Genomic DNA, 15510 nt, shown 5'->3' with positions numbered 1-15510 from the left:
CCTCGCTTACCGCAACACAAGAAGCTTTCTCTGCTTGCATCCTTCTATGGACCCCGTCATCGTCAACCTCGCTCTTTACCTTTCCTACTTCACTTGAGCGATTCAAGCTGGCCATAATAAACGTTGACTGGACTTATATTCTACATCTTTCTCATTTTGAAGAGAGAAGTTGCTTTCTGCGGGCTCACTCTACCTTCTCGCCTTACGAAGCATAAGGCGCCACCGAGAAAGTTTTGCGCGTACCAGTATTAGCAACGCGAGACCATAATACCCTCCAAACACCTATGCCATGACCACTACATCATCACTAGCATTTTCCAACATGGAAGTTCCTGGCCTTGATGACACGATGGAGATGGCTTCTCCCTATCAGGGTCATGTGGATGATTTTGACATTGACCTCGATGTGATGGAAGACCACGCCTCAAATGCCGATAAGGATATGACTGCAGCCGACGATTACCCGGATACATTACAGGAAGAGGATATAGACCAAGATGGACCGAGAGATGCCGATATGATGGATAACGTCGCCGAGCCGACTATGGTCGACGCTGACGATCAATATCAGGAGGGGAGTCACAATGTAGAGATGCAATACGGGATAGAGGAGTCACATGAGGAAGAAATGCTGGAAGATGAATATGTTGATGATGCCGATGCTGCAGCCCCCGAATATCAGGAAGTCCAGGTTTGTGACAACACAGATAAACCAGACACACAAGAAGCGGGATCGGCTGAAAATCCCGTCGCTGAAGACTATGGTCAGGAGCCTGCGGTAGGGGCTCATCCTGAAGCGAAACCCGAGCACCATGACGAATCTGGTCATGAGTTACAGGGAGCACTCGATCAGCACAACGACAACGCCGATCCACACGCTGACGCGCATCAGCCTAAAAGCCCCGGAGGAGACATCATCAACCGCACTAACCAGACAGACCAAGTAGATTCCGAGTTAAGACCTCATGATATCGGGAAGACTGGTCCGAATCCAGATCATCTTGAGGGCGCTGATGATTATAACGAAGGCAGCGACGAGCACGCTGGCCAGATTTCGCAGCCTGTTGAGGAGCATGGTGCAGCAGGAGGTTTAGGTACAGAAGAGCAAGCAGCGCAGGATCTCAGCCTGCAAGGGCCGGAACAAGGATTCGATCATGAGCCTGATACGACGGGCCAGGTGACTCTGCATCCTGTCAAGGTCTATTATCAGGACAATGAGATTTCTCTATTTCCCCCACGCGAGGGTGATTCTTCGGAGACCTTTTTTCTCGAAGATGAAAGCCTTGCTTACGAACCCCTCGGGAAACTTTTCGAGTCTTGTCGTGAGGTCCTTTATGAGCATGTTGGTGAGAACGAAATCCTTGTGCTAGATATCGAGTCTTTGAATTTGCAGCTCATGGAGGTGAGTGTCTCACGCGTGTAACTGGTCTGGTAACAAGTGCTAATAATCTGATCCAGGACTGCACACATGTCTCGAAGGTGACCTTACACCAGATCATCGATGTTTATCTGCGCCTCTGCCACAATGACGGAATCGATTCCCCAGAGCCGCTATATCTTACTTTGAGTACAAAGTTGACAATTCCAGCGGAAATCTCAGATCTGCTATTAGCTGCGAGCGAAGGAAAGGGGTTGTCTGAGATTAATTTGTGGGGTGTTTACCAGGAAGTTGATGAACAGCTCGTGGAGGGCTCCGAAGCTCATGACCATGAAGAAGAAGCTCGTGACCGAGAAGAAGAGCCCGCGTCACCAAGCCACCCAACAACCAACAAGCACATTGATGCTCGCGAATTGCAAGCTGCATCGGATGAAGCTGAGTCTTACCATGATATAGAGGACAATGGAGAGGCATCTTCAGCCCAGGAGCCCGTAGGCAACGACGCGGCTTCTTTGGCAAAGCAGAGCACTAGAGTTGCTCCCTCCACCGATGCCCAAGAGGACGAACTGAATGAAGAGGGAGTGGTTGAAGACGCCAATGATCCCGAGTTTGACAAGGATACCGCCGGCAACGAAGAGGCAGCTCACGAAGAATCATACGATTCTGAAGAGCAACAGACAGATACAACTGTCACTATAGCTCATCTGCCCGGAGCCGATATGAACGATGAGTTGGAAGACAAAGATGGCTCTGCCAGTCCAGTGCATAATGACCAGACAGATCGTGGCCTTGAGAATGAGCATTCTGAAATCGAGAACAGTGACGAGGAGGATTCAGAACGGAAAGATCCTGTGGAGCTTGAAGTGCCTGAGGGTCCTGGAGATGGTGACGATGAAAGTCAAGATAATGGCTCCCTCGACCCTGTCGTCGAAGACCATCGCACAGAACAGCCGTTGGCGGGCCATGGTCTTTCTTCAATTGACGATGCCGTCGACAATGTTGAAGGGCATAGTCACGATCTTGAAGAGAGTCCCAGGGCTGGTGACGGCGACTATCTGCACAAGGATTCGGGATCAGTTCCGATTTCGCAGGTACCAGAGAAACAAGAACGAGATACTCCAGATCCTGCCGACGATGCGCTTGGTTACGTAGAAGATCTGTTCGAGGGTCCTCCCAAAGATTCTAAGAACAATGATGGAAATATCGACGACACTAGTGAATTTGGCGAGGACCATGACGAGTTTGAGGGCGATACTCCGGCTGAAATTCTCCCCCAGCATGACGATGAGTTGCCGCTCGATGATGAAGAGTATATCGACTTGGGATTTGCCGATGGGCTCGATACCGTTAACGAAAGCCCGGCCTCTGGCTTGAAATCTCTCGATAACGGACCGTCGAAACGATCCCGCGACCCGGAAGACGAGTTTGATCTCGCTGAGAATCCCTCACCCGACCTTAAACGCTCTCGATCCTCATGATACCCCTAGACTGCTCCCATACTTTTCATTCATTCCCGTCCCCGCCATCCCTGAGCTCATTCAGAAGCTCACGCCCCTATCTAACAAACATACTCATATCTAGCAAAACCAGCGGTTCATTTTGCGATGGCTGTCGATCGCATATCGGCCATATACTCTGGTATTTCCATCTCAGTCTAGGGAATTGCCCGACAATGGAGAATTCGGCAGTCTTTTCTAACAAGGTACGTAACGCTCTGGTCTTACGCTTCTACTCGAGCACACCCACCGTTTCGAGTGTATTCCGAACTGCATTCCCCTGCTTTGAAGGCAAGCTAGATTTCTGCCACGCCAGGTTTGTATGTGACATCATTTGTTTAAAGTGCATTTTGTTTCTCGCATTTTGCTTTCATGGCTTTGGCATGCAAGATGATATCTTCGACTCATGGGTCACTCTTGGGGTCACTGTGCGTGGGTTCCACCATTGTGCACATGTCTATAACAGAGGACCTTTATTATTATTATTTTCGATAGCATCTAGCTCGGCGTGAGGGTGTTTCGGTGCGATGGTTTACTCAGTTTTTGCTATGCTGAACGGTACAAAATGATATGCTTAATCTTTTTCATGTTCTATTCCGAATCTCATAATTGTCTTGCGCTCGGTTTCTCCCAGGCATAGTACAGATATGCTGGCATCTGATGAGTTTGCTTAATCTCTTTGCTCATGAATGGTGTTCGATGGTGGTCTTCTCCATGGTCGACAATGCTGCCACAAGTAACTAGTTGATGATGCGCTTTTGTCCTTGCATCTATGTCCTAGGGGGCTTACAAGGGGATGATATTGATGTCCCTTCTTGCCAGTAAGCACCGAGAAGTCTCCTCTGTAAGGGGATTATGGCAATAATGCCAAAAAAATGAGAAAATCCTGGACACCCATTTTCAGTGCGTTGGATTCCAATAATCGCAATAATGATATTCAAGACGATCATATTCATGGTGATCATAGTTATGCACCTCGGCACGGTGCACAGAGTGTTTATTCTTAGCATTTTAGCGGCATGTTAATTTCGCTACTTCAGGTCCTCGAAAGAGTCCCGTGGCTGAAACGCTGATCGCAGTCAAGGGAGGCCAAGGGAAGGGCTCAACAGGATGAACGGCATCTGAAATAGGCTGATGATTGGATAATAGTTAATAATGGCTTGAATAAAGACGGGATCTACTTGGCTGTTTTGATTAGTTACATAATTGTGAAGGGACTTAAGGGAATCCATAATATGTAAAATGTGGATAATCATATCGAAAGGACACCATTGTCCTTTTCTAATGCGACAAGGTACGTTGGCTGTACAAACAGTCTTATATATGACTGTTCCTGACCTGTGACTATGCAATTCTCGATCTATTGAAGCTTATCGAGTTCATGCATATTGAGTCGTAGTACATATGCAGTGAGTAGTACGGAGTAGATAGGTATTATTATCTAGTTTGGTACCTAAGTAGAATGGTTCTCCCGCAATAATACCAATTTATTGACTGCCTTTTAGTGTAGGAAGTACCTGTTGCTAGGGTCATTTTGCCAATCACATTGTTCATAATACTACCGTATGCCATTATCATCAACTTTGAACAGTTCTATTTCTGATCTTGAGTGAGCTTCAACCCTTGTGAACAGGACATTGTTTCGAATTTATTTTTGCCTCATAACTCATTATTTCCGTTGTGCCTTTTGGCTTGCCTCTTACGCGTCAATCCCAAGCGCAGCCCCCCGGTTCCGTCTTTGGAGGAGAGGGAGGAACCCCACCGCACGAGCGCAGGCACCAAGCCAGCCAGATCTGGAACGCCAAACTGTAGGAAGTCTCAGTCAATGCTCTCTCTTCCATCGCAAGAGTTCTCGACCATCCATCATCCCCCAACATAAGCCTGCAGAAAAGGAATTTTGGGCTGGCTCAATTTTTCTGCTGCCTCTATTCGTTCGTTCGCTGCTCTGCTGCGTGTTGTTCTGTTGATCCGCGGCATCGTCTTCTGTCCTTGTTGGCGCGTTCCTGATGCTTCAACCCTCCAGTGTTCTATTGGCCTCGATTTGAACTTTTCTTCCAATATTTCCTCGCATTGGGATTCTTACTTGAGGAGGAGCAATCAGCTCCTGCAAATTCATTAGGATGCTTCCAGAGAAGTATGGTTTTACTCCCTGCGCGGCTTGCCACCACTACCTGACCATCAGGACAGTTCATCGCTAACAGGTTGATCCCTGGGATGCAGATATGTCGGCCTAATCTTGGCCATTCTGTCAACAATGGCTATCGGTATGTTGTGTTCTCTTACCAAGGTCTTTTGCCTCATATTGACCCATCTTCCAGGCACAAGTTTCGTTATCACAAAGAAGGTTCGTTCGCCTCGCCTGCCGCCCGCAGCAAACCGACCGCATCCCTAATTCGTCCGCCGATGACATGAGCTGCCACATAGAACGATATAGCTGATTGATCGCATCTAGGGGTTAATGCACGCTTCAGAAAGGCATGGGTTTGAGGGAGAAGGCTTTTCATATCTCAAAAGTCCGATATGGTGGGGTGGAGTCACTACATGTACGAATGGCCGCGATTACGTCCAAAAGGGAGAGGATGGAGAGCTGACGGAGACCTACAGTGGCCATCGGGGAAGTTGCCAACTTCGCTGCATATGCTTTTGCGCCCGCCATTCTCGTTACTCCGCTTGGTGCGCTTAGTGTGTTGATTGGGTAAGAAACCCTGAGGTTGGATTGAGTCCTCCTGCGCCTAGCTGACCTACTCTCTCAAAGTGCTGTCCTTGGGTCCTATTTTCTGCATGAAAGACTCGGCATTTTGGGAAAATTGGGCTGCGCCTTGTGTCTGCTTGGCTCCGTTGTCATCGTTCTGCATGCGCCGCCAGATAAACCAGTCGAGACAGTTGACGAGATCCTCGATTATGCGATCCAGCCAGGTACGTCCTATGAACATCGCCCTTTTTCCTTTCTCTCGACGTCTAGCTAGGTACGATGATTGACTCGTCTTTTAATGTTAGGGTTCCTTGTCTATTGCCTTGCGGTTGCGATTTTCTCGACGGTCATGATCTACCGAGTGGCGCCAATACATGGAAAGAAAAACCCCTTGATCTTTATCTCTATCTGCTCAACAGTGGGCTCCGTCTCTGTTATGTCCGTTAAGGCCTTCGGAATCGCTCTGAAACTCACATTCAACGGAAGCAACCAATTCACACATGCATCGACATACGTCTTCTTGATCGTCACGGGTTTCTGCATTCTTACACAGATGAACTACTTTAACAAGGCATTGAATCAGTTTTCAACCTCCATGTAAGTTCTGCGCTCCCACGAAGAAAGCCCTGACGCTAATGGTGATCATCAGTGTCAATCCTCTCTACTACGTTACATTTACAACCGCCACGTTATGCGCCTCCTTTATTCTCTTTAAAGGATTCAATACAAGCGATGCCGTCAACACTATCTCGTTGCTCTGCGGATTCCTCACAATCTTCTCCGGCGTATACCTTTTGAACCTTTCCCGGCATGATCCCGACGGGCGACATATGCTTAATTCGAAATTGGATGACGACGGGGTGCCTACAGATGGCATTGCCAGCTTCCAGACCCGGAGATCTATGCAATCGCGCCGGAGCAATGAGCCTCACCGTCGTTCATCTAGCCTTGTTTTCATGAATGGGCATGGGGACCGCGAAGGGCTCATGCATTCTTACGATGTCGAGAATCAGGCTTTCGGTCTGTCAGAGTTGACGGAGGAAAGCGACGGAGAACCGGGGCCGACCTATAAACGAAGCGATGATATTGATCGCACCACTCAACATCCCAATAAGCATGACAGGCGATAGAACGTTACGAATCACCATAGTTGTCTTCTTATCTTCTCCGACAGTCTTTACTTCCTTTACGAACCAAAAAGACACTTTTGTAACGTTTTCCTTCCACTTGCTTCGGTTTTATTATTTTCACAACTCGATTCATCCGTCATTTTTGCCGCAATCTAGCTCGGTTTCATTACGGTCGCGGGATGCAACTGTACTTCTACTTTTCTACAAGCGCAGGATATACCAGGGTGACGGTTAAGGGCTGCTTATGATTGATTTGGATGTTCTTTGGATACTCGTTTGGATGATTGCTCCTTGGCTTGGCGAACAGCCCGCCTGGTCACGTGCCAATACAAGAACTGTATATACGCACTTGTGTCGATTTTGGGATAGATTTTGTATCAATTTCTATGGCATCGATTATTTTAAGAATCCGAATTCACGTACACAATAATGGCTCCTGGTTTCTGTTTACTTGATAGGAGAGCATGACAGTTCTGCTCGAGCGCTGGGGGTTGCTTAGATATGATGTCAGACTTCCTCCGCCAGGCAACGGTGGGTTGGCTTGGGTACGCGCAAGGTCAGCTGTGCAACCGATTCATACCACACGCCCAACGCGATTTCTGCCACACAGCTTGCGTTGATGATGCAGACTTTTGTGACATACTGGCATACCTGTGAAACTCAGCTGTACATCTTGAGTTACGATAGCAAGCGGTGCACAGGTCTGGTTTGTCACACTTGCTCTGCATCTCCATAGAGAATTCTATCCAGCGACATGCCTGGCTTGCTGCGCAAGTTGGTCATTTTCGCGGCTGTGGACGGTCTCGTTCTTCAGCCGCATGGGAATGGAGGACGTAACAATGGCAGTTACGAGCCGCAGTCTGTCCGGATTGACTACAAGACGAACAAGATCTCGTCTCTGTCGGTGCCGGCATCGGATCCCGCTGTGAGGAAAGATGCCGGACTGGAGGCTTATGGTCTAGTCGGTAAGTTAGTATTTTCGGCTACTATTAGTGACACTGTCCTCAGTCCCTGCGATTCTGAATATAGCGGAGCTTCTTCCCCTCTGGCAAATACTCGCTTGGTCACCGGCCGCTAACTGACCGTCTTAATCGAGGCCTTTTATCCGTTGCATCATACTCGTTTCTCATCTCCATAACTCAACGCCAGCAAGTGGCGCAGATTCAAGGCAAACCGATCTACTCCATCACCAATGTTGCAATTATTCCGCTCTCATCGCAGGCGGATGCCAGTCGGGCAATCTCTCAGGCAAAGGAATCGCTTCTTCAGGGAGAGGCAGGTCCGGGCGAGGCTGCCTCAGAAGGCAGCATCTCTGACAACGAGACGGATGGAGAAGAACCCGACATCAATAGCGTGCCAGCATCTCCAACACAAGAGGATTCTTCCTCCCGAGACCGCAGAGGGAGTATAGCCGAAGATGTGATCGGGAAGCGCGTCCGGTTCGGGCGATTCGCTGCGAGCTGGCTTTCGAGAAAGACACTGGGACTCCCAGGGCTTAGCAACGTCGGTCAGGATACGACGGAGAGACTTCTCGGGAATGAAAAGGACTTGGGAACCGAACGGCAGCCTCCAATCGCGAAATTGGAAAAGTCAACTGCGGTCTCCGATGCACCAGGCGCTGGCGCAGACTCGCCGTTGGAAAGTGGAAAGGAACCTTCTGACCCAACGGTCGAACTGCTGCCGAAGCTCCTGCGATACACCAGACTTATATATTCTTCGCAGAATTTCTTCTTTGCCTACGAGTACGATTTATCGAGGTCTTTCGGCGCCCAGCAAGCGCGCAACGATCATCTACCTATGCACAAAGTAGTTGATGAGTTGGTATGTGGAAGCGCTCTCGATCTAAAGATAATGAGACGGTTTAGCTGATCCTGGATGTCCACAGTATTTCTGGAACAGAAACTTGATGGATCCTTTCATCAAAGCTGACGCGCACAGTCTCATCTTGCCTCTTGTGCAGGGTTTCGTCGGCCAGCGAGAGTTCACTGTGTCAGCTAAGACAGAACAGCCGGATGCCAACGTCGCAGATGAACACATAGAAGGTCGAGTGCTCGGTGAGAAAGATGAGGCACAGAGCGTCAAGGTTGATGCCGAAAAGCTGAATTTCCTATTGACTTTGATTTCGCGGCGGTCGGTCAAGCGACCTGGTCTCCGATATCTTCGACGCGGCGTTGATGACGAAGGGAACACGGCAAACACTGTTGAAACGGAGCAAATCCTTTCAGTTCCTGATTGGGATACCAGCCACAATGTCTATTCCTACCTTCAAGTGCGCGGATCGATCCCTCTCTATTTCTCTCAATCACCATATGCTTTCAAACCGGTTCCGGTGCTTCACCACTCGACGGAGACAAATCAACTTGCTTTTGACAGGCATTTTCGAAATCTCGCTCGCAGGTATGGAAAACTCCAAGCGGTGTCTCTCATCGACAAGCAAGCCGGTGAATTGAAGCTTGGTAATGAATACGAGAAATATGCTCGGGTGCTGAATGAATCTGGCGGCATCGACGGTATACCCCTCGGAATGGAGTGGTTTGACTTCCACAACGAATGCCGCGGAATGAAGTTCGAGAACGTGAGCCGACTTGTGAAACGTTTGGAGTCCGTTCTAAACGAGTACGGCGATACGATTGTACGCAATGGTACGGTCACTCAAAGCCAGACGGGCATAGTACGCACCAATTGCATGGACTGTTTGGATCGTACCGGTGTTGCGCAATGTGCCTTTGGCCAGTGGGCCTTGGAACGCGAACTGAAGCTTGAGGGCATTGACATCGATTTGAGCCGCGACTCGTCTACCCAGTGGTTCAATACCCTTTGGGCAGATAATGGAGATGCGATCTCGAAGCAGTACTCCTCCACGGCAGCTTTGAAGGGGGACTACACACGAACCCGCAAGCGGGACTACCGAGGCGCACTGAACGACCTGGGATTGACGCTGTCTAGATACTACAACAATATTGTCAACGATTACTTCTCACAGGCATGCATTGATTATCTTCTGGGAAATGTGTCGACTCGTATATTCGCAGAATTTGCCATGGAGATGCGTACTGCCGATCCAGGGATCTCCGTGCAGAAACTACGCCGAAGCGCGATCGATACGAGCTGCAAGATCGTGATCAGCGACCAGTCGGAAGAGTTCCTGGGAGGCTGGACTATGCTCACACCTCGGCAGCCCAACACCCTACGAACTTTGCCATTCGAGGAAGCGGTCCTGCTCCTGACCGACGCGGCTGTCTACAGCTGCCGCTTTGACTGGAATACTGACAAGGTGACCTCATTCGAGCGCATCGATTTACGCTCGATATCGCGTCTGAATTACGGCACATATATTACATCGATCTTGACCGAATCACAAGCGAATGAAGAAGGTAATGTTGGACTAATCATCGAGTACCGCGAAGGCGGCGAGAACGCCTGGCGCGTCAACACTCGCTCTCTGAAGAGCGATGTCGACACCAAGGCCCAGAACAGCAATGCGCAAGCCAGCGGCGAACGAGGCCTATATTCTTGGTTTCGCGGTGGCACTCAGTCGACCATGCGATTCGTAGCCTTCAAAGGGCTTCCTCAATCCAACTCCGTCGCACAAAACAATGCTGCAGGCAGCGGCACTGTGAGCGAAACCGACTGGGTGCGGACTATCTGCGAAGAGATCGAGCGCGCGATGATGGCCGGCGAAGGACCGCGTTCCAGTGAAGAAGGAAAGCCTCCGTCTGTGATTGAGAACTCGGCAATCATCTCGTTGGAAGACGCCAAGAAACGTACGGGGATTTTGGAGCATCTAGTTTATGATATCAAGAAGTTGGTCTGGGCGTAAGCTTGGGATTACAAGCTGTTGGCAGTGAATCCTCCTCGGATTAGGCTGAAAAGTTCAGTCCTAGGGACCCAATGTTCCATCAGCTGGTTGATATATGGAAGTTTCTTTATATATATATTACTGGTGACGCACACAACAATGTAAGGGAGGAGCACATCTTGCATAGCTTTGCTTTCACGTCAATGTCAGATAGACCTTTTTACACATTCGATAGATACACATCTTATGATCTGACTCTGAATCTGGCATAGAACAGTGCAAAGGGTTGATATTATCCCAAACCAAGAGCAAGATGTTTCATGATATAAGTACTTGAAGTCAGACACCTCGAGTAAGAATGGTAATACAGTTTCGAATATAAATACAGGGTGTTACAATACCTTTCAACGCCTGGATTACCACTCATGCTGTACCTCGAGAACCCGCATGAAATCTTCCACTGATAGAGACCATTTTAGTCACTACATTTCAAGATACGGATATTAACCTGCACTGCCTTCTGAATACTTCCTTAATACTCAAAATGACTATCATAATTAGCCCTTTTTTTAGAATGTTGTGCTGCTGGCTCTACATCGGGGGTTCGTTATCATGATTACCTTAAGTTGGTATCCGTATTTCGATTTCGCTCCTAAAGAACTTTTTGCTGGCAGGGAATTTTTTTTTTCTCAGCCACCAGACGGGCTTCTGGTCTTCTGTATGACTTGCTCTAATCATATATTCTTCATCTCTGCTGGTAATAATACGATATACGCACTACTTGATCTGCAAGAGTCCTACATCTATAATACTCAGCTTTTTCTCAGAAGGGGGCGAAGAATCGTACGGGTTAGAGACCGCTTTCCCCCCAGTACTTAGTGGACGGCGGGGTTCACTGTGCTACACTTACTACCGCCAACTAACCTCTCCCTCCTGACCCTCACCACATACTCTTTCTCTCGGGGCATTTTTGCCTTTCGTATCCGACGTTGTCTTTCTTTTTTTAGTTTCCTTTTTTTTATTTCTTTCTCATATTGTTCGACAGAATGGATTGGAAACCTCAGGATGAGCCATTGAGGCAGCTCGCCTGCTGTCTCAGGGATTCGTTACATCCTCACAATCGCACAGCACAAAAGCAGGCTGAACAGGTAGGCTTTACACTTTTTTCCGTTCCCCTGTCTTTCGTACCCGCAGTCTGCTTCTCCCTCTCATATACATTCCAGAGGGCTAGGTACATGTGACTAACAAAAGCTTCTTTTTTTTCCCGGTTTGATAGATGCTTGTTCAAGCGACATCCTCCCCCGACTATGTCAATTATATCACCTACCTTTTTTGCACCCCGCAGACCCCCCCGGCCGTGGGCATGGATGACGACACTTACAATTTGATTCGTTTCGCCGCTGCGATGAACCTCAAGACGAAGATCCGGGTCGCATACAATACAATTCCTCAGCCCAGTTTAGCATATATCCGATCCGCGACTCTGACCGGGCTGCGGGACGGCAACCTTCAGGTGCGGAACTCTGCCGGTAGCATTATCACGGAGCTGTTGCAACAGGCGGGGCTGTTGGCATGGCCGGAGGTGCTACATGAACTTCTGAGTCTGGTGGAGAACGCTTCGGGGGACGTCCCGGTCCTGGCTCAGGAGGCCGCCATGTCGGCCCTCGCGAAAGTTTGCGAAGACAACCGCAAGGTCCTTGATCGGGATTACGAGGGGCAACGCCCTCTCGATGTGATTATTCCGAAGTTGATGGAGTTCACTTCCAGCGGGAGCCCCAGGGTTCGGTCTATGGCTTTGAGCACCATCCACGTCTTCCTCCCCAGCAGACCCCAGGCGTTGATCGCCTCGTTGGATCTGTTTCTTTCGCAGTTGTTCCAGCTCGCCAGCGACACCGACACCGATGTGCGACGTATGGTATGTCAGACTTTCGCGCAATTGGTGGACTTTGCCCCCGAAAAGCTCGTCCCGCACATGGAAGGAATTGTCAACTACATCATTATGCAGCAGAACAACGCGGAGGACCCTGAACTGGCTCTCGATGCGGCGGAGTTCTGGCTTGTTGCAGGCGAGCAGGCGAAGCTGCAACAGCCCTTGGCGCCACACATGCCCAAGATTGTTCCCGTACTGCTTCGGAGCATGGTATACGACGAGGATGATGCGATTCGCCTATCGGGTGAAGGCGACGATGCTGAACTAGAAGACCGCGAGGAGGACCTCAGACCCCAATTCGCCAAATCGAAAGCCGCTCGTTTAGACCTCTCCAAGCCCGGATCGCAGGCTAACGGCGACACGGCCGCTGACGAAAATGACGATGACGACCTGAGCGAAGGTGAGATTGAGGACTCCGAGTTTGGCGATGACCCAGAGGACGAGTGGACCCTAAGAAAATGTTCTGCGGCTGCGCTGGATGTCTTTTCAAACGTTTATCACCAGCCGCTATTCGAAATCATCATGCCCTATCTGACAAAGACTCTCCGCCACGAGGAATGGCCGCAGCGTGAAGCCGCGGTTCTGACGCTCGGCGCGGTTGCAGACGGCTGTATGGATGCAGTCACGCCCCACCTTCCCGAGCTTGTCCCCTACTTGATCTCGCTTCTGAACGACCCCCAGCCGGTCGTACGACAGATTACCTGCTGGTGTCTTGGACGGTACTCGGAATGGGCTTCGCACTTGGTTGACCCATCGGAAAGGGCTCGTTTCTTTGAGCCTATGATGGAGGGTATACTCCGCCGGATGCTGGACGGCAATAAGAAGGTGCAAGAGGCGGCCGCCTCTGCCTTTGCCAGCCTGGAGGAGAAGTCGGACGCCAACTTGATACCCTACTGTGAGCCGATTTTGAGACAGTTTGTGCAGTGCTTTGGAAAGTACAAGGATCGGAATATGTACATTCTGTATGATTGTGTTCAGACACTTGCTGAATGTGTAATGGGAGAGCTGGCAAAACCGCACCTGGTGGATATCCTGATGCCTGCCCTGATTGATCGTTACAACAAGGTGACGGACCAGTCTCGGGAGTTATTCCCCTTGCTCGAGTGCCTGGGGTACATTGCTGCGGCGTATGGCGATGCGTTTGCTCCGTTTGCGCCTCCTCTGTTCCAACGGTGCACAAAGATCATCTACGAGAACCTGCAGGAATACATTGCGTCTGTGAACAACCAAGCCATTGACGAGCCCGACAAGGATTTCCTGGTGACCAGCCTGGACCTCCTTAGTGCGATCATACAAGCCATCGATCCCCAGAAGAGCGGCGAACTGGTTGCTAGCTCGCAGCCTCGGTTCTTTGATTTGCTCTGCTTCTGCATGGAGGACCCGAATTATGAGGTCCGGCAGTCGTCATACGCGTTGCTAGGTGACTGCGCCATCAACATCTTTCCTCAGCTTGAGTCATATATCCCCAACATAATGCCTACTTTGATCAAGCAGCTCGATCTGGACCTAATCCGGGATGACGACCGACACACCGGGTTCAGCGTGCTGAATAATGCCTGCTGGTCGTGCGGTGAAATCGCCGTCACCGAGAAAGCCAATCTGGCGCCGTACGCCGACAAGCTGTACCATGGACTGTCTACCATCATTAACAACGAGGAGATCATCGACTCGGTGAATGAGAATGCCGCGATGGCCCTCGGAAGGTTGGGCTTCTGCTGCTCCGATCAACTTGCCTCACACCTGGCCGAGTACGCTGGCTCGTTCCTGAAGTCGATGAGCAAGATTGAGTTCACGCGCGAAAAGGCATCCGCATTCCTCGGTTTCAACCATGTTGTGATGAAGAACCCGCAGGCTCTGGAGTCTTGTCTGGGAGACTACTTTCAGGCCATTGCCACCTTCCCTACCAAGTCACTTCATCAAGAGGATTACCGTGATATTCAGAGCTCGTTCCAGCAGGTTCGTTTCACTTTATTTTACTGTTCAATGACAGTTACTAATCAACAGCAGGTCTTGCAAGGCTATAAAAATATGATACCCGACTTCGATTCATTCCTCACCCAGCTTCCGCCGCACGTGGTCCAGAAACTCCGCTCTACGTACCAGATTTAGAGTCGGCAGTTGTCTTACGATTCGTCTCAAAATATTCTTTCCTTTCCGATCGGAACCGGCGCAATTCAGAAATGCATTACATTCTTCTTTCCTCCCCTTTCTTAATGATTGATGCATTCTGAGTGTGGCGAGTGTTTCTGTTCAATTCATTAGGGCGGAGTGAGCCTTGATTCCTTTATGTTTGCTTCGTATGGCGTGTTTCCTGTTTAATTTAATCCTGTTTTGTCCTTCTCTTCTTACACACATGTTGTGATATTTGGGTCTGCATAGAGTTGATCTGATGGGCAGTACTGCTGCAATGAAAAGTGGCAATATCGGATGTTCTCTTGATTATGAGTCTGGGAAAACAGTATAATGCAGAAAGGGTATATACCACGAAAGAGAAGGCAAGATGTGGCGAGAGTGGATGGATGGGCGAGCATTTTGTACCATTTGTCGATCTGTTATGATGAGATTTATGAGATAGCTATGGTAGCTAGTAAGATATGATAGACTAGGTAGCGATTGATTTATTCTTGAATGAAACACTGCATCTATGTATAGATGGCGATATCCAGGCAATGAACGGCAGCAGTCTCTGCCAGGAAGTGTTCTCTTTCACGCTGATAGACAGGATGCATGACAACTGTTGACACTGTCGTTTTCAATATTGCTTAAGGCTGGTAGCTCGACAAGGCAGGTAGGTAAACATTACTATCAGCAGGCTGAAGGTCTGTTAAGGTCCCAGTGTCCCTGGCCCTTTTGGAGGTCAATAAGAGACCCTCTGGGTTGGTGAGAGATATCCATCTCAACATGTAACAGCGTAATATCATGTCAACATCGCTCTTCACCAGAAGCCCAAAAGTCCATTCTACCTTCCTATTTCGGCATCAACCACAGACCTGATCTCGGACATCTATTTTTAACAGTTTTTCCGCCCACTGGCCGCATTGCAAGTATACTTCGTATGAAGTACTTCACAGGCTATTAGCTGCTT

General features: G+C 49.3%; 4 protein-coding genes across 4 annotated transcripts; all 4 read left to right on the top strand.

Annotated features, from left to right (window-relative positions):
• Positions 1-322: 322 nt before the first annotated feature.
• On the top strand, positions 323-2856 carry Aud_007969 (uncharacterized protein; the record flags this gene model as incomplete). The annotated part of the gene is made up of 2 exons (XM_043292855.1): positions 323-1402; positions 1459-2856. 2 exons carry the CDS (start codon positions 323-325, stop codon positions 2854-2856), a joined length of 2478 nt encoding a protein of 825 aa, XP_043148790.1.
• A 2272-nt stretch (positions 2857-5128) lies between these two features.
• Aud_007968 (DUF803 domain membrane protein) lies at positions 5129-6696 on the top strand (the record flags this gene model as incomplete). The annotated part of the gene is made up of 7 exons (XM_043292854.1): positions 5129-5138; positions 5193-5218; positions 5327-5417; positions 5479-5569; positions 5630-5790; positions 5872-6163; positions 6216-6696. 7 exons carry the CDS (start codon positions 5129-5131, stop codon positions 6694-6696), a joined length of 1152 nt encoding a protein of 383 aa, XP_043148789.1.
• Positions 6697-7450: 754 nt separating this feature from the next.
• On the top strand, positions 7451-10516 carry Aud_007967 (SacI domain protein; the record flags this gene model as incomplete). The annotated part of the gene is made up of 3 exons (XM_043292853.1): positions 7451-7661; positions 7793-8517; positions 8582-10516. The coding sequence occupies 3 exons, from the start codon at positions 7451-7453 to the stop codon at positions 10514-10516; spliced, it is 2871 nt and encodes a 956-aa protein (XP_043148788.1).
• A 1025-nt stretch (positions 10517-11541) lies between these two features.
• Positions 11542-14534, top strand: Aud_007966 (putative importin beta-2 subunit; the record flags this gene model as incomplete). Its single annotated transcript, XM_043292852.1, has 3 exons — positions 11542-11643; positions 11772-14381; positions 14433-14534. 3 exons carry the CDS (start codon positions 11542-11544, stop codon positions 14532-14534), a joined length of 2814 nt encoding a protein of 937 aa, XP_043148787.1.
• Positions 14535-15510: the final 976 nt, after the last annotated feature.

The sequence above is a fragment of the Aspergillus udagawae genome, assembly GCF_001078395.1.
Source record: "Aspergillus udagawae IFM 46973 DNA, scaffold_6, whole genome shotgun sequence".
Classification (NCBI taxonomy): domain Eukaryota; kingdom Fungi; phylum Ascomycota; class Eurotiomycetes; order Eurotiales; family Aspergillaceae; genus Aspergillus; species Aspergillus udagawae.
The sequence above is the reverse complement of the archived record's forward strand: the minus strand, read 5'-3'. Positions and strand labels throughout refer to the sequence as shown.